Source organism: Strix uralensis, chromosome 1, assembly GCF_047716275.1.
Source record: "Strix uralensis isolate ZFMK-TIS-50842 chromosome 1, bStrUra1, whole genome shotgun sequence".
Classification (NCBI taxonomy): Eukaryota; Metazoa; Chordata; class Aves; order Strigiformes; family Strigidae; genus Strix; species Strix uralensis.
The window spans coordinates 56,428,199-56,450,857 of NC_133972.1; the positions used below are offsets into that span (position 1 = coordinate 56,428,199).

At 39.0% G+C, this 22,659-nt stretch overlaps 1 protein-coding gene across 14 annotated transcripts in view; it reads right to left on the reverse strand.

Moving 5' to 3' along the window:
• Positions 1–22,659, reverse strand: part of PARD3 (par-3 family cell polarity regulator) — a 457,578-nt gene that overhangs the window by 285,186 nt on the left and 149,733 nt on the right. For all 14 annotated transcript variants that reach the window (XR_012628846.1, XM_074867651.1, XM_074867643.1 and 11 more), the window contains exon 3: positions 18,127–18,307. Coding sequence is in view for 13 of the 14 variants with exons in the window: in XM_074867651.1 (XP_074723752.1) it covers positions 18,127–18,307 (181 nt within the window). In the remaining variant the exon portion in view is untranslated. The remainder of the gene's footprint in view (positions 1–18,126; positions 18,308–22,659) is intronic.

Consider the following 22,659-nt stretch of genomic DNA (forward strand, 5'->3'; position numbering starts at 1 on the left):
CATTGATACACTGAAATGAGAAAAGGGGACAGCCAGCATATATTACTTGGTCCTCTTCCATTAACATGAATAATTGGAGGCTGTTGCTTGAACATGAAGAATCCCAACAGATTCAAAGGAAAATCAATAGCCCAGGACAGGTTATCCAGAAAATGCCCTGCAAGTAGTTAGTTGGACAGGAGTAGTCTACAAAACCCCTCAAACACATTACATTTTCCACAAAGCAGAAGAAAAATGCTGTTACAATTGATCTGGCAACTGAATGCCTCCTTCTGCACCTGAACGCAGTCAAGTGCCTTGTGCTGCTACTACATACACCTCGCTCTCTCCAAGCCCTCCCCTGCAGAAAGATAAAAAGTTGACAAAAGCTGTACTGAGGACGGACAGAAGAGAAACAGGGAAAACAAAGTACAGTTCCTCTAGTCCACATCAGGCCATGGCCAGGACTGCCTGCACATGGGCTGATGGGCAGAGTACTCACTTGCCTGAGTGCCATGCACCCAGACACAGTCCCTGCAGTGTCAAGGCTAACCACCTCAGTCAATGAGAAAACATATCCAGGAGTAAAGCAGGAACATGGAAGGGTCACTACCCATCCAACTGTTAATGTGGAGATGCAAAGGAGGAGCTACCTTTCTGGATGAGTGCCCAAGCTGCACTCTGATGCCACTGTCAGGATGTAAAGGACAGCTGTAAGAGCACTATGGCAACCACTCCTCAGCATCCACAGGCTTCCCCTACCCAGCTTGTAGCTGCACATGTGTAAGATGATGCTGCTATAACCAAAAGTAAAATTCACTGTAATAATATTTAAGTTCTCCATAAAGGTTCTGTGAAATGCAATTCAGGTATTTTCCACTCCTCAAAAGGACAAAAGTTAGGTTGCATAACCACTAAAAGAAAGCCACAGGCAAAGAGAGCCATCTCCTGTACTGATGAAGTTATTTCGTTAACCCACCTGAGAACAACGGATTTTAGGGAACAAGTCTTAGTATCATCATTTTTATCTTACATCAGAATTTAGAAAGCTTTCTGGTATTAAGACCTTCCTAGCATATTGATTTTTCAATCCATGCATCCTTATGAGTTTTGTACACAGCACCTGGACATTCACGGAAAAAACATGGAGAAGATGTACAAATGACTGTGAGGAAAGTGTCCATAGGCTCTCACAGATCCACCAACTTCTCTGCAGCATGCATCAAGCAGTCAGTGTGCTTCTAGCAGGAAACCGCCTGTTTTTGAAGTGCTTAGTTCAAAATCTAACTTTTTTCTAATTAAAAATCTAATTAACTCTACGAAATTGTCCACATATATTTTCCCAAACTATACTATTTTTACATTAAACATGGTGGTTCTGACAAAAAACTACTTTACTGTTTAATAAAAGTAGGTATCTTGAATTTCATGTAAAATAAGAGAGCAGAAAAATAGCTTATTACTGCTGAGTTACCTATGTTTATGCAGTCTCTGAAGGCAGAGTATTTTCACAACTATGTAAGAGCTAGTGTATTTCATATTTCATGAGATGTCAAAAAATCTACTCCATTAAATAATATCTAAGACACTCATCACTACAAATAAAAAGGCTATTTGAAACAGAGAACCCTCAAAGCAGATGTTTTTTAAGGTCACCCCAGAACAAAAGTAAATTTATATTCATACAGACAGGCATTAGTTTTGGTTGGGTTCTTGCCTGTGCGGAAACTGAAACATTATCTTCCATATCATTCACAGAAATGCTAAAAATATTTCTTAAATGTTTCTGAAACTGAATAGCTTTCTGAGAGCAAGTTCATTACTTTGTGTTTCTTCTCTGGAATTTATTAAACTATTTTAGAAGCTATTAATTCATTACATAGTTCACTTTTGTGTCTCAGATGAGATTTGAATTTATGTATTTTTAAAGCATTTGAAAATACTTCCAAAGGATGTTTAAGGTTCTTTCTCTTAGACTCAAGTTCAAACTTAGGAGCAGAGAAAACCTATCCATTGGTCACGCAACACATAAGCGAAATGCAAACCTCCTCAAAAAATTTAAAAAGTGAGCCAAGACTAAGCATATGTGGGAAATCAAGTCTGAATCTTAATAACGGAGGGTGTCCCCTCCTCTTCACAACAGAAATTTCGAAGAGGGGGGCTCCTCTTCATCATGCAAAAGCCAGAAAGAGGAAAGGCCACTGTCAGAGGAACGACTCTTGAACGCAGGTATTACAAAACATGTTGCTGCTAGACAGGAGGGCTGGTTGGACTGCTCCCAGTTCAACGCTCAGCATGAAGCACCCCTCACTCACTTCACTCAGTTTTTATCATTCTTGAAAAACAACCATCATTGGACTTTTTGTGTGATTACTACTGCAATTCTAACATAAGGCAGATTAAAATAAACTAAACAGGCACATTTGCTGTTTCCACAGAGCTGGAGAGAAAAGCAGTTGAACATCAAGAGCTTTGCTGCTCCTCTTCAGCAGCAGCACCTCAGCAGGGCTGGGAAGCAGCTACACTGAGAGGAATAGGAGCCAAAACCACCTAAGCCCACACTCAATTCAGATGTCCACACTCCTCACTCCTGGTTGGCACAGGGACAGTGTTGGGACATTGGTCCCCCTGGCATGCTAACTCTAGGAGACAGGGAGAGACAGAGATCAGGAGGCAGAGATGATGATGCTCAGCACATCCATAACCTACAGGTATGCACGTAACATACCCCACCGGGTCACTGAATCGTGCTGTTGCAAACATCCCCATCAAGTCCCTCCCAGCACCCCTTTCTGACCACAGAAGGTTTGCAGCTCTTGTCCCTGCACACACTTTGTGCTTTATAAAGTCCTGTGACACAGAGAGGACAGAAAGCCACCTTTCCAGTAAAGGGCACTTCACAACCTCATTCCTGAGGGGTTTTAACAATTTTGTTTCCCTTCTCATTTTACAGCAGAGGAAAAGACAAGAGCTGGACATCACACACTTTGAATTACCTTCTTGTGGGACTCACCTGGAGATGACTAAAGAAATACAGGCTTAATCCACAAAAACATAGTATTAATTTCTTTAACAAAATATACTTTTGCAGACCTCGCTATGAAGAAAAAACAACCTCCCTGGACCCAAACTGGAGGATAAAAGTCTTTGCATGAACAAAACAAACAGAAAAATTCTGGGCTCAAAAATTCACTCAGCAGCATGAGACTGAAAAAATTTTCCTACTGATTTACTACATGGCCATTTGCTTGTCTAGCCTTTTCAAACAGCGATCTAACATTAGTGTGAGGACAGCAAGAGGAAAATTTGCTGCCTAAGTGGCAGGTTTGTTATTGTTTGACAATTCTAAAGAATTCACTAGAAACTTCTAAAAGGAGCATCTCTAATTCCCTGAAATTACTGATAATCGGCCAAGTGAATGGAGAACAATTATGAAGAAAATTGAACACTTCCAAATGCCAATTTGCTGTATATCCTGAATTAATATTGCACAAGCATTTTTAGCATCTCGCTGTAAAAGCAAAGGAATAAAAAACCTAGACCCACAGGCATTCTTGCATGGCTTTCCTAACAGAATTTTATATTATCGTCATTTTTGCATTTTGTAATCATACTAAGCATTTATGTGGTGGCTTACATCTTTAACCTATTTTTCTTTAAAAAGAAATAAACCTGTAAGGTAAACTGTCTTCTGCATTGAAGATTCAACAATACACAGTCACACCACAACAGCATGAAGCCCCCTAATACGGCCAGAGATATAAGCTGATTTTTTCCTACTAATTAAGTCAGGCCAGACTTGAAGCCATTGTTGCAAAATACAGTCTCGGGAATTTTTTGTGCTACAGCTACGCCAGCAGTTGGCTGTGAAACACAGTAAAGAGGAAAAATACTCTGGGAAGAAAAGGGCTCAAGATGTCCATTTTTTAGCTGAGCCAAAATAGATCAGTTTCTGTTAAAGGGCCATGAAAGTGTAAAAAGTTAATGCAGAATTTTTATCAGCCCCAGTTTCCCGGGTAGCAGCTCAGTCACCAGCAAGTCCCGCAGAAGGATGAGACCAGCCCAAGCCATAGTGATGGAACCAGATGCTGTCTATCCTCCTTAGTCTGCACTAAGGAGGAGCTGAATCAAAAAACAAATACAAAAAACCTTTAAACTGATTTTTCTTCTTTTTCTCCCAAAAAAACCCCAAGCAAACCAAACCAAAAAAACCCACCGAAAAACCACACTCTCCACCTACAAACAAAACAGGGCATGGATGAATGAGAAACCAGGTTGCTGGAGAGTTTGCAGGAGAAAAGGGTATTACAGCAGTATAGCTAGGGAAAGGCAGGCTGTGGCAGAGGTGATGGGAAGACTGGAATGGACACCATAAACAGAGAGAGAGTGTGCAGCTGGAAAAACTGCACCAAAAAAGAAAATGTTCAGAAAACAAACACAGAAGAATGTTAAATAAGAAAAACAAGTCCAAGGATACGAAGAACCATTCCCTACACAGACTGCAGCACTATGGCGAGACTCCAAACAAGCCTCATAACTCAAATCCGGAAGACACCCTGTGATCATCCTGTCAAACACCTATATAAGCCCAGGTACACCATGCAGTAATGTCTGCATTTAGTCTTTTAACTTCTGTTGAAAATACAGAAAAATATTGACTTTAATTTCAAGACTTCAGAAGACAGAGAATCCATCAAAGCCCCAGGACTGTCATTTTTAAAGCTCTGCAATTCAGTGAACGTCTTCTATGTTTGAGACATCCACAGTTTGTGTTTCAGGAAAGGTAATTCAAAATGTCATCATGCACTTATACAAATCTAAGATTACACACAATACCATTTTCCTTTTTGTGATTAACACTTGAGAAATAACAAAAGTGTAATCATGTGAGATAATCCTTTCTTTTCACGTCTAACTTTTTTTTTGCAGTTTCTGGCACGGACCAGGTCTCCGATCCTACAGATAGTTTTGCAAAAACAAGGAAAGGGAGAAAGGGAAGGCAGCTCTTCTCTTCCATAATCATACATCATTTACATGGCTCCTACGGTAAATGTTTATATGGCAAAGTAACATCAAGGAAACAGTTATGTATTTTTATTTGTCCCCAGGGAGGTAAGCATTCCCTGCCACTAGCTCCTCTTCTTTTTTTTTTTTTTTCTTTTCTGATACATGCTTCTTTGTTCTTTAATTCTTCATGCCTTCTCTTTTCCTTTCTCCCTCTGTTTCTGATCACGGGCTAATATGAAGTGGTCATCTCCTTTCTAAAATTTCCATGAGGCATCAAGTTAAACCAGCTGCACTGGGTTCTCAATCTGGAAGTCAGCAAATGGAAACAGAAGGAAAGAGCATCAAGTCACCAGCTAACCTCTCGGGTTAAAACCTTGTCCCCATCACACATGCTGAGCATCTCACGTTCTGCAGCATGATAACTACAGGCAGAAAGTACAGAGCACACGAAGAGCCTTAATAAGCAGCCCTACCTCTGACATTTCCTCACTTTTCATTGTTAAAAATGACCCTTCAGGTGTCTTAAAGCAAATAACAGAAAAAAGAGCAAAGAAAAAAATCAAGTAAGGAAACACAGAACAATTTATCTTTCAGTGCAAGTGAAAAAAGACAATAGTTATGCCTAAAATGAAACAAATACAATTGAATTTGGATGGTCAAAGTGCAAATTAAACTCTGAACTAATCACATGTAACTATGCGTAAAAATTACCATCCATCCTCCTAAAACTATGACTTTAAGATCAAGAACTTTTTTCAAGATAAGATCAAGCAAACATCATATTTTCTTTACATGGTACATATGCCACTCAATTTAAAAAAAAAAAAAAATGAGGAAAAGTGAAGAAAACACACAAGTAAAGCTTTCCTTACAAAAGCCCTCCCTTCTGATACAGCCTAAGATGCATTATTGGATTTAATTACTTACTAAACTTACTAAATGCTACAAAACGTGGTCAATGAAATGCCTTCCTCCCACAGAGGTCTGTTCCTTTCTGAGGAAATTCTATGTACCAATCTTATCTGCAGAAAACCAAAGATCTCTTGTCCTAGAACTCAAGACATCTGCCAGATCTCGGAGACTGAGAGAAAAACACAGAATTGATTCACAAGGACTCAGTGCCTGTTAAACACGATTGGATTTGCAGAAAAACCTTGAAAGCACATGTACTCAGAGGGTGAAATCTGGATGAGGGGAGCCCATAACATGAGGACAAATTAAAATACTTCATTAAAAATATTTTTCACCCTTAGTAAAACATTCCAACTTTGAAAATGAAAAATGGAAAAGAACGAAGCAAAATCCTAGCCCTGGGAGAATTCAGAACCTGAAGCTGGTACATGGCACATACAGCACAGCACAAATTGCTCAGTTCGAGTGAACCTGATGTACTGCCTTGAGGGTTTGATGAGTAGTTTAATATTCAATTCAGCCTGCAATAGGAATGCCATGCAAAGAATTCACATCCACAAAAACATTCTGGTAAAATGCAGAATGAAGTAAGACTCCTACAAGCTTGCTTGTACACCAGCAGTCACACCAGGTAAACAGTGCATAAATATCAGTATTACAATAGCACCCGGAAGTCACAGCCATTGAGAACTTTACGAAATTCTAATATAAAAGCACAAATGAGTTCTCACGTGCACACACTGCACTCCTCCATGAGCTCATCCCACTGGGCGCGTACCCGGGCAGCAGGGTGCTGCAACAAGAAGACTGCGGGGTCTGGCCCGGGCAAAGCACCCACTGCCCTGAGCGGTGCTCCCCTGCCTGCAGCCCAGGGCACGCTCCCAGGCATGGCCACCCCACTGCCACGCAGCAAACCTGCTGCCTGCACCCCTGAGAGAGCAATGGCTCCCTCCCAGCGCCACCGAGAACACGGCTCAAGTGTGCACCTTTTTGGTACTCTCATCTTCCATAAGCTTTCTGGATTTGCTGCCACCACAATGCACTACTGCATAGAAGAACTGCCAACAGACACACACAATTTAGGATAAACTCTTCAGCTAACACAAGAAATACACAGACCAAGCTGTAATAAATAAGCATCTATGCGTACTCGCAGCTGCAGTTTCACTGAAGCTTCCTCATCCTTCACCTTTGTGGGGTTAGGTTTTTAAACAGTTCAGTTTTCTCTTCCTTCCCTCCATTACTGCTTATGCACAGCTTCTCCTCCTCCAGCTCCTGGAGACAACCTGCTCACCATGGAGCCAGCACTCTGGCAAAAACCCTCTCCCCAAGCCTTCAGCTGCACATCCTGCACCCCTGGTCACTGCCAAAGTGCAAACTAGAACTACTATCTCAGTACCAGCAATAACTGCAAACAGATTTCCCCCTACTCTTATGGGTGGACAGAGTAGAAATACTTACTTCACTGTAATGTGACATAGCAAAGAGCTATGGGAAAGCAGGATTACGGGAAGTCTTTGCCCACTTATGTTTTATTACTTTAAAGGTGAACTTAAAACAGAGGTAGAGGTAAATCATCTACATGTACAATACTCACGGAAATATTGCCTACTATGTCAAACTAGAGCAGTAACTTTATTCACTCATTTAATGGATATTTCTCATGGATAAATGTCATGCAATTCATTTGAAAAAGCAGTTCCATAATTTTTTCACTGTAGCACTCCTAGTAAGCCCTTCATTTTTATTTATTTTTCCATAAGTCAAGAGCCCAACTAAAATTTTAAATAAAACATGAAGAGTCTTCACTGTGCAAGACCCTTCAGATGGAAATCATCGTGAAAGTCAGGCAGTGCTTGACCTAAAATCCCTCTGTCATCTAATGAAGGTCTTCAACATCAGAGCTTAAAATGGGTTGGAACAGAAGAAACTAGCGTCATTTTTATATTTGGTGGAGAAAGCTTTCATACGCAGGAAACATTTCTGAGGTTTTGGTTCCAAAAAGGCCAAAAGCAGAGAGATCAAGAGAGGACTTACCAAAAAGCATTGAAAGATTATCTTGTATATTGTATAGGGCTGGTTAACAAGGCACATGTGTCCATTCTCTAACTTGTCAGAAACTGATAAACATAATTTTATTCTTTTATAATCTCCTAAAAATGAACTCCTAGCATTGCTTCAAATGTTATTCCATTTGAAACAGTCTCCACACTTGTTCACTGCTATTCTATCCACAAACCTGCAAAGGCATTTCCTTTCATAGCCTACGTTCGAGGGATGGCTCCTTTTCCCAGCCACCCATTCAGAGGCTGAGCATGCATACAGAGAGCTTTCCTCTCCCACGCCCCTGGGGAGCGGGATACCCTGCACAGCAGCAAGGGCAGGATGGCCACAACACCCAGACGCTGCACGGTGCGTGAGGGAATGGGGTACAGAGGCACTCAACTACATACAGCAGTAAAGACAGCTCAAGTCTTTCAGTGCTCATTACCTCCACATCACACTTGTTCCCCCAGATTTAGGCTGGCTTTTCCATACCACATGGCATGACCTGTTATTCTCTGAGGTCTGAGAACGCGTGGCAAGAAAAGGTACAGCTGCCTCTTTGCAGAGGTTTACCAGTTTGGGAGCAGTACCACATAAAGTGGTCAGTGTCAGACCCAAGGCAAGTGACACATCAGTTTAACCACAGAATTCCACGGAAGTTTCTCAAACCCAATATTACTCTGAAAAAAGCTAACATGGGACTATATGCACTCATGACATACTGTCCACCACCCAAATATACTTCCCAAGCATAATTATGGCTGTGTAGGACCTTCCTGGGGCCATGTAAAATTGCCCCCTTGGGTCAAACTGAGAAGCCACTGGCTTTGTAAAATGCCACTTAGCCTTTCTCTTCCAAATATACAAATGACTACTTTTAAGGCAACAAAAGCAACATCCTACTTTATAAGGAAAAAAAAAATCTTTCATAGAAAAATTTACTTCTACAGTGTGAGGCAAATCACATGCAGAATGGGATCCACAAACATGTGTTTCAGAACTGGCCAACGTTGTTTCTCTCCCATCAATGGAGACTAGACAGTGCAGCTAGTCTAGGCCATACTCCATCTCACCCTGAAATAAACTGTAAAACCCATCTCATGAACTGACCCTAAAGGTGTCCATTCCTCTCCAGGAATGAGAAATTGGGCTGCCTTGAGTATTTAGCTCAGATTCAGAACCTGAAGTCTGATGGTATTTAACCTCATCTGTTGTGTCTGCTTTGAATCAGCTGTTGCCCAGCAATTGCCAAGAGAGTCCCAATTTCACTTCCAGTTGTGAACAGTGCTGTACAGAGAGCAGAATCAAATTAAACCCCTTGGGATAATGTTTGAAACGTTGATCAAAGTTTGCTTTGAGAAGACTAGTCCCCGACTCGTACGCACAATTTCCAGAAGCTAACACAACAGCTTGGTATTGCTGTCTTTGTACAGCCCTTTACTGTATGCATGCAAGTAGTAATACAAATATTTTCTCTTAACCTAAGCACCACTTTTTGCTTTTGTTTGTAAACCCACACAGTCCCCAACTCCCTTCCCACATATACAATCACTTCCAGTTTCTGTAAATCCAAAAATGTTGACAGAATTAATTACCTAAATCCATAACGGAGGCAAGAATCACAGACCTGGAACACAGCCCGAGTCCCCACCCACCTCCAATCCCAAACAGCCAAGCTCTGGCATCAGCCCGGGTGGTGAAAGCCCCCCACAGCAAGGAGGCTGCTGTGTCACAAAGGGGAACCCCATCCGCCACAGCAGTGCCACAGAGAGGGAGACAAGGGGACCCTACCTGTGGATGGCTCGAGGACACTGAGCTACACTAAGCTGAGCGGAGCCGTGCTGCAGGAGAGGAGGTGGTGGGCTCATGCCTCGTCTCAACTCAGACAGGGTTCATGGGCTCAAGCCAGGCTTGTCACCTCCATGGCATCCAGTGTTACTGAGGGCCAAAATCTCTGGAGATAAGTTCTTCTAAATACATACGCTTGATTCTCACCCTAAATGCTTAATCTGCCCCTAACACGAACCCACAGCGTTTCTGAAGCTGGAGCTCATCTCACCTACACAATTCATTTAAGATTTACAACAAGAGACGGGTGGGAGAAAGAACAAATTTTATCTTTTTAGAAGTATGAAATAAGGCAATAAATTAATGGTAAGTTATTTCCCATCCACTCCTTTGTTTCTGTATCATCTTGCAGTCCTTTTCAGTGCATGAGGGAGTAAATAAAAAATAAACTAAAAAGCAAGACTATTCAACTAGCAGCCATCTGTCCCTGTTTCATCCCCCTCAAAATAGCATGTCAAAAGACACAGAATTTAAAGCAACTTTCTCCCAGTGATCACCAAAAGAGATGGTCTATCTCCAAAACACATCCCCACATGAAAAAAGAGTATGTGAGTTCACATATTGCAAATAAAATAAAGAAGGGAGCAAGAAGACCCCATGTGAATTAAGAACAAAAGCAAGCCACAATGCTCTCACTGAAATACAAGTTTAGCCTAATTAAGTATATACTTTAAGTATAATATCTTACATTCTTGGGCTTATGCTCAAACATAACCACATGCTTGTTTGGGGCCGGGGGGCTGGATTGAACACAGGGTAACCCTGCAGACATCATGGCACAGAGCCCACAGCATCACAACGCTCTTCACTAGCCCTACAACACCCTTCCCATAAGATCATCCCGCTTAGGACCAAGTGAACAATTAAGTACATTTGACAAACTCTGCATCCTCTCCTGTTGGCAAATTGTCTGCAAGTGATTTATGTCAGTAGTCCACCCCTCTGAGACCACTGCTGGTGCCTCAAAGCAAAGCAAAACACGACTGGGATACCAGTTACTCTCACAGACTGGTGGTTCTGGATATTAAGGATGCCTTGAAGTATACTGTTTTATCACATTTCAGAATAAGGACCTGCATGCGGTTTTTAGAAACTGGATATTTTTTTAGAAAAGTTTTAGAAACTTTTAGAAAGTTGGATAAAAATAAGTGTAATGTGTACACATGCCTCCATAAAGTAAAAACTTCCACAGGGTGGTTGTCCATACCACGCAAAAGCATTCCTTACTCATTTCAGATTCCTGTTCCTTTGCCTTCACTGTGCTCCTTCTTGTTTGCTTACAATGAAATAACAAGAAATAGAGGAGTAATCAAGATATTATCTATAGGAAGAGTTATTACACTTATTGATACATGTGTGATAACAAACTCTTTCAATAAACAAACAGCTCTATCACAATGGTATTAAACCCATGATACCACAATAGACTATTCTGTAATGTTTGATTTGATAAAATGGCATAACATTTTTGTATACATAACACCATAGTTCCCTTAAGAAAAAAGTTACCTCTCATTTAATGAAGGGAAAAATAAAACCCAGCAACAACACCACCACACATGCATATCGAAACATTTTCAGAATACAGCTGTGATTTCCATAATAGCTTCTTGTTCAAGTGATCATTAAATCTATTTAAGATGTCAAATTTAGACTAATATCCAAACCTGACTCCTTAAACTATTCAAATTCAATACTTCGCATCTTTATAACCCTTCCTTATTATCTCTCCTGTACTACATTCTGTAGCTATGGTACAAAATACCCCTAGGTATCAGATACAATACTGTATTTTTATTACTCCCCATTATCAGTACTCAAAGATAGAAGCCTTCATCATATGGAATGACATCTTGAAGTGCCCCACGATTACTTAGGTTTCCTCTAGAGAATCCGCTAAGTTATAAAATTCTTTTCTTTATTGGTTTCAGGGATTTTTTAATCCTACTAGAAGCTACATATAGTATTTTGCTTGATGGTATACTGAGAAGATTGAAGATATTAAAGGTTAATTTAGAAACTTAAGCAGTTTAAAATCCATTTGTTTTTACAAACGTGTCACGGCCTCATCAAAAACACATGGTTTTTTAACTGCTCAACAATCCCAAATTAACAGCAGAGCACTACGCTTGGAGAAAACACCAACTGGAGATCGCTCAAGTCAGAACTGTGCTGTAGAAAGAACAAATTTAGCCTCATGGAAGAAAGCAGCACCTGGTACTGATTTTTTGATTCAATAACTCTGGCTTTAAAACAATCACATCCTTGATAAAGCTACAGGGATAAATGCGATAAGAATTCCTGAACGGCAAGAGCACCAGAAGGTGAGGAAACAGACTTTGCTAAATCTTCTCCTCAAACTCCGATGCATGAGAAACCTTCCTTATTCAGCTGCCAACAGCTCCATGCAAGCCTCAGTTTGAGGTTCTTTTCATATTACCCGACATAGTAAAGGAAACATCTGAGAACCTGGCAAGGAAGTAAAAATGGGAATGATGGTTAGGAAGTCTTTTGGAATTCATTCCTGGAACTGCTCTGGAAGAATGGGCACTTGAACACCAGCTGGTCACTGATGAAGGTTCCTGACTGAGGAGACTCACCATGGAAAGCTGACCTGACCCAAAGCTCAGTGGAGCTAGTGGAAAACCTCCCATTGACTTTAGCAAGCACTGCTTGTAAAGCCATAATCTTTCATTATAAATATGGATGACTTTCTCTACATTTTGTAAGCAGCTATTTAACCCTAGAGGTAACTCCATCTGATAAAGATTCAAACATCTGGTTTTTTATGAGCTCATCTTTCTCTTCCTCCCTCTTCTAATCTCTTGCTTCCTTAGTTCTTTGACATTTGAAGATGACATAATTTCCATAGATAAAGCTGATTCACAGCTGAATAAGGAGTCAAAGTGATACAAACAAGAATGAGTTTCTAAAGGCCATGTGTGGGAAAGAGTGCTGAAATCATCATCATTTTTGAAACCAGAACAAATATGAACTCACCTCTGCAGTTCTTTGCCAACATACTAATATGCAGTGCTCCAAGCCTTTAAACAAAGGCACTTAGAAATATTAACAAATTAATTTTCAGAATATGCATTTGGGACTCTAGATAAATACTTGTATCAAATCAGTGAAGTGCCATATTTAAAAGAGCAATTTTAAAGTACTTGAAATTCACACACTTATTTATGCACTCACGCCCTTAACTGGTTTGCTTAGTACTGGATTTTTTGAACACTCAAATTGTGAGATGCTAAGAAAAGACACACACATATTTACAATGGATGCAAGAAGTGGCTCACACGTGGCTACCAAACAACCCAATGGCTTGGCCACGAACAGGACAGACCTGCCACCACCAGGCGGTTGCCTTCCTGCCTTCCAGCACAGCACAGGACAGCACTCAGCAGCACACAGAACACACCTCTGAACAATTTCCACAAAGATTTGCTTGTTGCATGAGGTGTAAAAATTTTTTTTAGGCTTACAGGCTTTTTCCCAGGAAATGCCAACTGCCATTCTCTTAGCAGACATGGAGAATTAGAAAAACATAACACATTTGAAGACTCGGATGCTATCAGTTTTTATCTTTTGTTAATGAAATAAACCAGTCCTTCCAAAGCTTTGTCATAGTCTCCAAAGCAACTCCTGTTGCTCTCTTTCAGCTCTTCCAACTTGTTTAGAATTTCTCCAAGTCTGGCACCACAACTGGTCACTCCAGCTTAAGTCTTCCTGCTCAGAACTCCTTCAGTGAGCCCACAACAGTATTTGCCTTTGATCCTTTGATGGAAGAGCATAATGTCCTAATGAACTATAATAATGCATTAATGCCCAGATCGTTCTCGCTGTACTGCGTTCACTAGTATTGCCTTGCAAATTACCTTCTTCTTTCCTGATGCAGTGACTGCACATCTCACTGATTTCAAAACAGTTTATAAATGTACAAAGTGAATGCTGAACTGAAACCCTGACATCCAAAGTGCTTGAAATTCCATCTTAGTTTTTTATGCAATACTCTATATTCCAGTTCAGATTCATTAAAATACTGAACAGTCCTTAACCTAAGAGAGCCCTCAGGGATTATACTTGATATGTCCTACTAATTTGTCAGTGAACTACTAACAACTACTCAGAAAGCACAGAGAGATCCACAAATTCAAAGGCAAGCAAGGTCATGAACTTTAATATATCAATGAATTCCCAGTGAGGAGTCTGCATGTGAGTCTCTTACCTGTGAGGAATGAACTTGTGCTTACTGCAGGGTAAGAATACACATGCATGCTGGGAACCTCAGAACAACAGCCATGCTGTTGGGTAAACAACAATGTGAAGCTTCAGCAAGTGCTCCTCTGCACTTCTAGTACATCTTCACAGCCAACTATGCACTTGCTTCCTAATATTCTCACCTAGACCTTTTTTTTTTTTGACATAGTCTGCTTCTGTGACCAGAATATGAAACTGATGCCAAGAGTCCTACTAAAAGATACAATACAAATCACTTGAGCAAATACATCACTGGAGCACACCATTTCCTGCTAGCTTAGTAATTTCTTAGATTCCTCTGGCCAGTGTTTTGGGGAGATGCTCACCCCCCGGCCGTTAGGAGAACCCTACCATTACCCCCATATCATTTTTAAGGAACTGATGCACCTACCAAAGACATCCTGAAAACAAAAGCAGCAGTCTTGTAAAAAGGCACAGTCACTATCCATGCTGGGAAGCTGCACCTGCACAATATGCTTGCACGACTATCTGCTAAATATTTCACTATGTACATCACTTGCCTTTACAGATAATAGCTTCAAGGAGCAAACACTTTAATTTTATGAATTATATTTGAAGTCACAGAATTATATGGTAACTTCAGAGGCTGGACAAGATCTCTGGAGGTCATTTCGTCCAACCCCTCCACACAAAACAGGACCAGGTTGCCCAGGGCCATGTTCAGTCAAGTTCTGTCCATCTCCAAGGATGGAGATGCCACAACTTCTCTAAGTAGTTTGTTTCACTCTCAAGGTGAAAACTGTTTTCCTAATATCTAACTGGCATTTTCGTTGTTGTAACTTGTGTTTGTTGCCTCCAGCAATAACGTGCCCATGTGAGAAGATGCCACGGTTCATCTTCTAAATACCTTCCCATTAAACAGCGAAAGGAAGGAAGGACAAAAGAAAGGAAGAAAGAGAAAGATCTCCCAGCCCCCTTACTCTACTTTAGGCCAGAAAAAAAAGAAAAATCAGTCCTCTAGACCTCTCTTAATATATTTTCCAAATAATGTCATATATTAAAAATGCTTTTTAACTGTAACTGCTGAAACATTCAGAAAGACTTGTAACATATAATCACACGAAGAACAAGAACACCCTTGGTTATTCAACAGAGCTAAATAACTTAAAAGGAAAAATAGACAAAGAGATGACCCTTTTTACAGTATCTCATGGAGCTGGAAAGGGATTTTATTTACAATATTTAAATGCAGTACTGTGAAACAAACAACTTGGTTCACAGGCAGTGCACCCGCTGCTGAACTGTCACTGCCTGACATCCTGTCTTATCTGCCAAATTGCTCATTAGGTTTGGCAATTTTCACCTGCGCCTCCAGTTTATATTTCAGCAGGGAATAAACATCAGTCTGCTTTAACAATCTTCTGCAGTGAGCTTCCAACCTCTTCTCAGAAAGCATGCAGGCACACACAAAAAACGCCTTGTGTACTGTACGCTTAGAAAAAAATGCAGCTCAACTGATTAAATACAACAAGAGGAAGTTTAACTTGGGTAACAGAAAAGCAGTAAAAGAGAAAGAGCTAGATAAGAAACAAATAAATCAACTGCTTGTATTGATGAATTGGGTTTTCACACTGCAAAACAACATAGGGGGTATGGGCCAGCCTCATTTTTGTTTCCACGTTTAGATGGGAAGATTCAATTTGACACAACCCCCCCACGTGCAAAGTACAGGCTGTGTTTGTGCATGGGAAAAGAGGGACTCCAGATGAATATTACTTTTCCAGCTGGACCTGATCTAGCTAACCTTTCCCTTGCTGGGAGAGGAGCGATGGCGCGATCTATAAACAAACAAAAGGGGTAGCATGGCAACCAGAACAAAGAGACGAAAATCTCAGCAGGCCCTTAAGCCCCAGCCTAATGCGCTGAGATGGTGCCTCTGAACAGAGACTGCTCCGTACCCCTCGGGTGCAGGTGAGCAGTAGCAGAATGGCATAAAGCTACGCTTCTGCAAGCGAACTGCTGAGAAACAGAGCCCAGCTTGCGAGCAAAAAGCACCAGAGATGTAAAACAAAATGTCTAAAATGCTATAAACCAATTTCAGACGGAATACTGTTTTTCATTTGTTAGAAGTAAAATATTCACCGCCAACCCTGCAATTAGCTAGAAAATTACAATAATTACAGCAATTTTGTATCCCATCTCCAATCCAATTAATAGATATATGACCTTGTCAACATGTAATAATCAGGATCTGCATCTACCACAAAACTGGATGGGTTTTATTTGCTGAATAGAACATACACAGTAAGAAGATAATTATTTGAAATACTGAGAATACCATTTGTATGCTATGCTTCACTTCACAAGTTATAAAGGAAACACAATAGGGATATTATTTCCATTTTCAATGTATATTTAAATGAAATTCTTGAAATAGGTATGTTTAATATGGGATAATATTACTGAACTGGGATTCTAAACCCGTGGTTTGGAACATTTAAAAACAAAATATATCTAATTGCCAACATAAAAAAAAAATTAGATAAGAGAACATCTCTGATTTGTGATAACATACTTATGACAAATTCTTTCACCCATTTTATGTGTGCATGCTTTTATAAAAAGTATCAAAAGAGCTACAATTCTTTCCAACACTTTTAAAAGTTTCCTATAGACCTTTGTATTGGAAGGTCTCAAAGCACTTTTTGGTCATTTTAGGAACCAGTGAACTAGCTAAATATTCCATGTATTTTCCAAAGATAAGTGAGCTGTCCAATATATCACTGAATTTTATCTGTGCTATATGATTTTGATGCAGTAACATCAATGTACTGTATAATACACCAGATAATCACCCCAAGGAGAAAACGTGTACATATTTGCCTGCCCTAACCCCCCCTAAGTTGATAACCCAGGAGGACAGCTTTTTGGCTTATGCATGGAAACGAGATATGCATTTAGCAGTGGCATACCCTAGTGACAGCAAAATGAAAGGGTCCTCAAATTCCAGAATACTTCTTTATTCTGCCATAAGTCCTTTCCCTAATTTAATTCTGTGTTGTAATGAAGCATAGTTATAGCTTGAAAAGATCACGTCCAAGACTATGTAAGCTAATTGTTACATGTTGTTCTCTTAATTTTACAGAAAGCATTCTGGTACAAAACCCCTCAAACTTCACAGAGTGGTAACTTTTCCATTTGCCTTCTAGCCGATTACTTAAACATAGATTTTATCTATTAAAAGAACACCTCCAGAAAACTAATCTCTTGGGAATTATGAATAGCTCTTTAAAACACTGTATCTGTAGAATATTAAAGGACTGACTGATACTAACTTCTGCTAAGAATTTTCTGGCGCAGAGTCACTACTTCAAAAGTTCAGTGAGCAAAATGATAGACACTACATGTAAGAGGGCACAATGCTTTATCGAACATTGTATTGCTTGCATGGTACTTTTAACAATGAAAACTACACTGAAACTTTTGTTGCGTGATTTTTCTTCTTAGTAAGCTGAAATATAAGATCCTGCCTGAGCAAGAAATGTGATATATAATTCCTGTTTCATGGTTTTGCAATGAATGTTCCCTATATTGAAATAAAGAAAATAAAGGGAAGTTCCTGTCTATGGTTTCTGTTTTTTGAAGAAGTGTATTTTTGCAACACAGTAAATGCACGTATCAGCAGGTGTTTTTATGGAAAGGTGACAACCATAACCTAGCAACACTGACAGGTTCAGTAGAAAGTGCTCCCATCGTTAGCTTGTTTTTATCATTTTCTTCATTAAATAGACTAAAACTGGCAAACTGAAAATTACATCATGCAGCAACTGCATTTGGAAATTTTGCTGTGATTTTCAGTGTGAGGACAATTTTAAACTGGCTGCACAGAAGGAGCTTATTGCTCCTAAGAGGAGTTTATAAATAATTTATTAAAACAGAAAGGTTTGTTTAGTTGCATGCAACAAGCATTTATGCAGTTTCTCAATTCTGATCAGCTTTCGATAAGGACAGATAATGAATCATTTGCCCAGCAGCACGAATGGGTAACAGCACTAGGCACGCTTGTAAATTAAGATGAAACAAGTCGAGATACTGAGAACATTTACTTACTTGCACGAAGGACTGAAGGGGTGACCTCAATTTCACTTGTTGCTTGGTAAGGCTGAAAGGCCGATGCCGCGTTGGAACCAAGCTCACTGCCAAAAATCTCCGGGCTTTGTGTGCCTGTCGAGCTGGCACTGGTGCCATCACCTCCATGGTGTGGATCTTGCTCATCAAACACAGCTACAAGCTGCAAATGAAAATTGAATCTGTTAAAAAAAAACTTTCAGCAACATTGCAGTGCCATTGTAGATCAGCATTTCATCATTTCTTCCCACCAAAGAGCAAGAAATGTCTATCAGCAGAGACTCAGATCACTACCTAGATCACAACATCATCAGCCCAAGGAAAGGCAGCCATTAGTTGGATAGTACAAAGGGTCAACAGCTCTGATGGGACATGAAACCCATCACTGCTAGTTGCAGAACAAACAGCACCAAGTCAGGAAACGAAGGGCCACACCTTGCCCAGCAAACCACTTCATCTTACGCAGAAATGTGGAAAACTATCTGAGTGCTGATCAATGCCTATGCACTGAAATTTATCACCTGTGTTTTGATACCTCTATATACAACATTATTACAAAGTCAAATCACAAGCAAAACCACATTTTTATAGAATAAAAACACACAATAAGAAATTATGTTAATACACACTGAAAGCTACAGACAAAATACAAAGCCACCCGAAAGTGCTATAATCACTACAAGTTATCATCTATTAATCTGTCACCTATTAATCTATTATCTGTTAATATGATTTAAGTTGTGGCCCTCTCTTTCAAAATTTATTTCATCAAATTTATGGAGATACTTCCGTATTTGTTTGCAATCAGCTTCTCCAAGACAAGCCTAAGAACTCAATCCCAATTTGAAATTTATCCATGTCACTAATTTAATAGAGATTTACTAAATCTGTGTTCACCATTGCAAGGGAAATAGGAAAAACATCATGGTGTTTTTTGGTAAATCTGAGGTATTTTTTCCACTGTAAATTAATGCTTTTATTTGAAACAAATAATTTATCCCAATTTACCTTTGGTGACCTACTGAAAGAGAAAAGGCCAGCTCTTATACACATTTCATTTTAGAACTTAATCTTCAAGATGGATAAAAAAGTTTTATGGATTACAGCATTCTGCAGCCTATAAATTAAACTATAATGTAATATTTGAAAGACATTTCCAAGAAAGCATTACATTCTTCTGTACAAATTGGTAGGGTAAATGGAGCAAATCAACTTAAATCTATGTTGATCTTTGCAAATTGTTTATTTTGTTAGAACAACACTTAAAGCTTCATATAACCTAGAGGAATCAGAGAGGTCATTTTCTCTTTTCTTTTTTCTAAGTGAATTTGACATCCTCTCTTCCTACAGATTTTAATATTAGTCCCTTTACTCAAATCAAGATTACACAAACATCAGTAAAAAAAACCAAAAACAAAAACAAAAACAAAACAAAAAAAAAACCCCAAACAAACAAAAAACCAAAAAAACTAAAACCACAACTGTAAGCCCAAGTGGAAACCTTTTGGGAATTCAGCTTTTCAAAATACTTTTCAGGCATTAACTTTTTTTAACGAGTAGTTTTGAAATTGCAGAGAGTAGCAAACTTCTGCCAATAATTCCATACCTAATGCAAATTTAGGCTCTGGCATGCACAAACAAAAAGAATGAATTGGTAATGGGTAAAAAGTCCATGCTCTCTACAGTGCTATTTGAAAGGCAGGAAGCAGAAGAAAAAACAGGCTGCAGCTGCAGACAGCTAGAACATGTTTTTAACATGCAATTCATTATTTTATGCTTGAGAAACCTACACACAAGAGAGACATGACAACACTTAAAATGTCAGTAGCTCAGGAGTATTGAAAATTTTATTTTCTACCACACTGTGAAATACCAATGCTTACAAAAATTGAAGAATATTTCTCAAAAGCAGCACACTTTACTCATAACACTTTTACTATCTGTTTTATAACAGCTAATTACCAATCTCCAGCAACTGAAAATAAATTAATCCACAAGTGAAGATGAGTAAGGTATTAGAACAAAACACAAACAATGTATTTAAGAATTCTAGGCATGGAACATCAAATCTTTTTCTTCTTTGAATGGCATGTATCAAGATAAATCCCCACATTACATTCTTTTTGAGGATGATCGAAAAATATTGCTCAACACATGCTGGTGTAAGTATTTTATATATATTATATGTATGTAAAAAGGTACATGTATCTAAATCTCTATATATGTATGATCTACTGTAAGTTGCCTCCAGCTTTTTGCCTATGCCAGACAGTCTACAACCTACGACTCCAGAACATCTAAAAATGAGTGTTTCTCATTTCAAGCTTAGCTTTTGATCTTATGTATTTTTGCAGGTATTCACTATTTTGACAGCATCAAATCCTCAAAAGGCTTCAGTTCCCTTAAAAAGCACACCAAGTTGTAATATTTTTGCATACAACATGTGAAGAAACACAAGCCATGTTAATTTTCTCCAAATCTAATTAGCAGGTTAGGAAGTTCATTGTAAAACAGTTACAAAGATACACTTATTCTTCATAATAAGCTAGAAAGCCTTCAGGACTGGAAGACTTTACGTGCATAAACAGTGTTGAATCTTGATTTCCAGAGCTTGGTATGCCACTCTGTGGATGATGAGTTCACAGGAAACAAGGACAGCCAAAACATCTTCCACTGTATTCTGATATCAAGCATTCATTTCTGATTTCTCCAGCACACTTTATTTTAATCAAGGAAAATCCCATGAGGAAAGGAATTACACGCTTTTGTACCCCTGGAAGCCCAGAAATCACACCTCAACTACCATCTTTGCAGGAACAAGAAACAAAATAAAAAACATCTGAAGAGACACCTTATGGCTACTTAGAAAGAAGCCACATGAGCAGGTCACTGGATCTATGAAGAATCCTTTGCAGCAGGAATCCACAGCAATAAACACTGCTCTATGCCCGTGAAACAAACGGCCTCTCAGTGAGATGCCAGTCATGTTTAAAGGCCAAAAAGATGTTTTTAAATTGGCAAAGCATAGAACACAGATTACTAGACCAGTTTTTATCATTTAATGGTAAACCTATGGTATTTTGCTAGGCTTTAAGTATCAAGTTTACAAAGAGAGTAGTTAAAGATAATTGTCTTTTCTGGAAACAATATCATCTTTACCGTAGGGAGACTGCTTCCATGCTGACCTTTTTTTTTTTTTTTTTTTTTTAAATAAGAAATAATGACTGAAATTACCATAACCATGCACAGTGCCAGTTTTCAAATGCAAGGAACTGCATGCTCCTTTCCAGAATCACTCTATGATTACTTCCAATACCTGACATGAGCTGTGCCTCCTGTTCTCTGTCCCTCAGTTTTAGACCTCATCGCTTGCAGTGACCTGAGAAGCTCACCATACCATCCATTCTTATGCAGAACAGATCAGCAGAAGGGCTGAACAAACCATAACAATGCACAAAGAAGAAAATAGCTTAGCTGTTCAATATTAGATCAATATTAGCTCTTTAAAAGACCTTCCATCAAAATTCAGTGAAAATATATATAATAATAGTAGTAGCTATAATAAGTTATACCCACCCCCCACTCCATGGGACCTGAACTTGAATGTATCAAAGATGAGTAAATATGGTTAAATAGGTTACAGCCGTTTTAATCACCTGGGATAACAAGAAACACTATTTGCATTTTTCAATCACTGAACTAAAAATGTGAAAATGGGAAATGAAATCAAGTAGCAACAAGCCACTTTGTCTTCCCAAAACAAATTTAATAAATGGTAGGCTTAATTTAGACTGACATGTTTACATTTCTAATTATAATATGGCAAAAGCAACAGAAAGAAGGTTTCAATATAGATTCACATCCTTCATCAACGTAAGCTAGCATGGTAAGAATCATCGGTTTGAATAAGGTAAGAATTTGGTCCCCAGTGTAAGTGTATACTAGTTTTTCAAGAAAAATTAGGTTTCAAATATTGAGCAGCACTGTCAAAAACAAAGACAGCAGCTTTGTTCAGATTGCAACTTATGGAAAGGTTCATTCCATCTCATCAACGGAATTAGAGTAAGTCTTTGAAAGGTCAATATGCATAAACTAAAATATTCCTATGTTTTATGATAATCTTATATGAATTATCAACAAAAGATACGTTTTTTTTTAAAAGCAACAACATTCAGTGTTTGACCAACAGCAATTTTTTCAAACAATACAAAGAACTCCACTTGAGTTTTTTACTTCCAGTGGTAAAAAGCACAATTATGAAATTTACTGTATTTTAAGAGGGGTTTTTTAATTGCTACCATCATCCTTCAAAGACAAAAAAAAAAAAAATAGGAGTACAGTTTAAGAACCAGCTACTACCTTGATGCTCTTCTCTTTCAACTGATAAAGACTCTTTCAACAGCAAACAGAAAAAGAGGGAGCAACATAATTTAATTCTTTTGGCTAAATACACTAGCTTCATCAAGCAAATGGTTTACAAAGAAATGATTCTACAGCCTGAGATATCAAAACAAA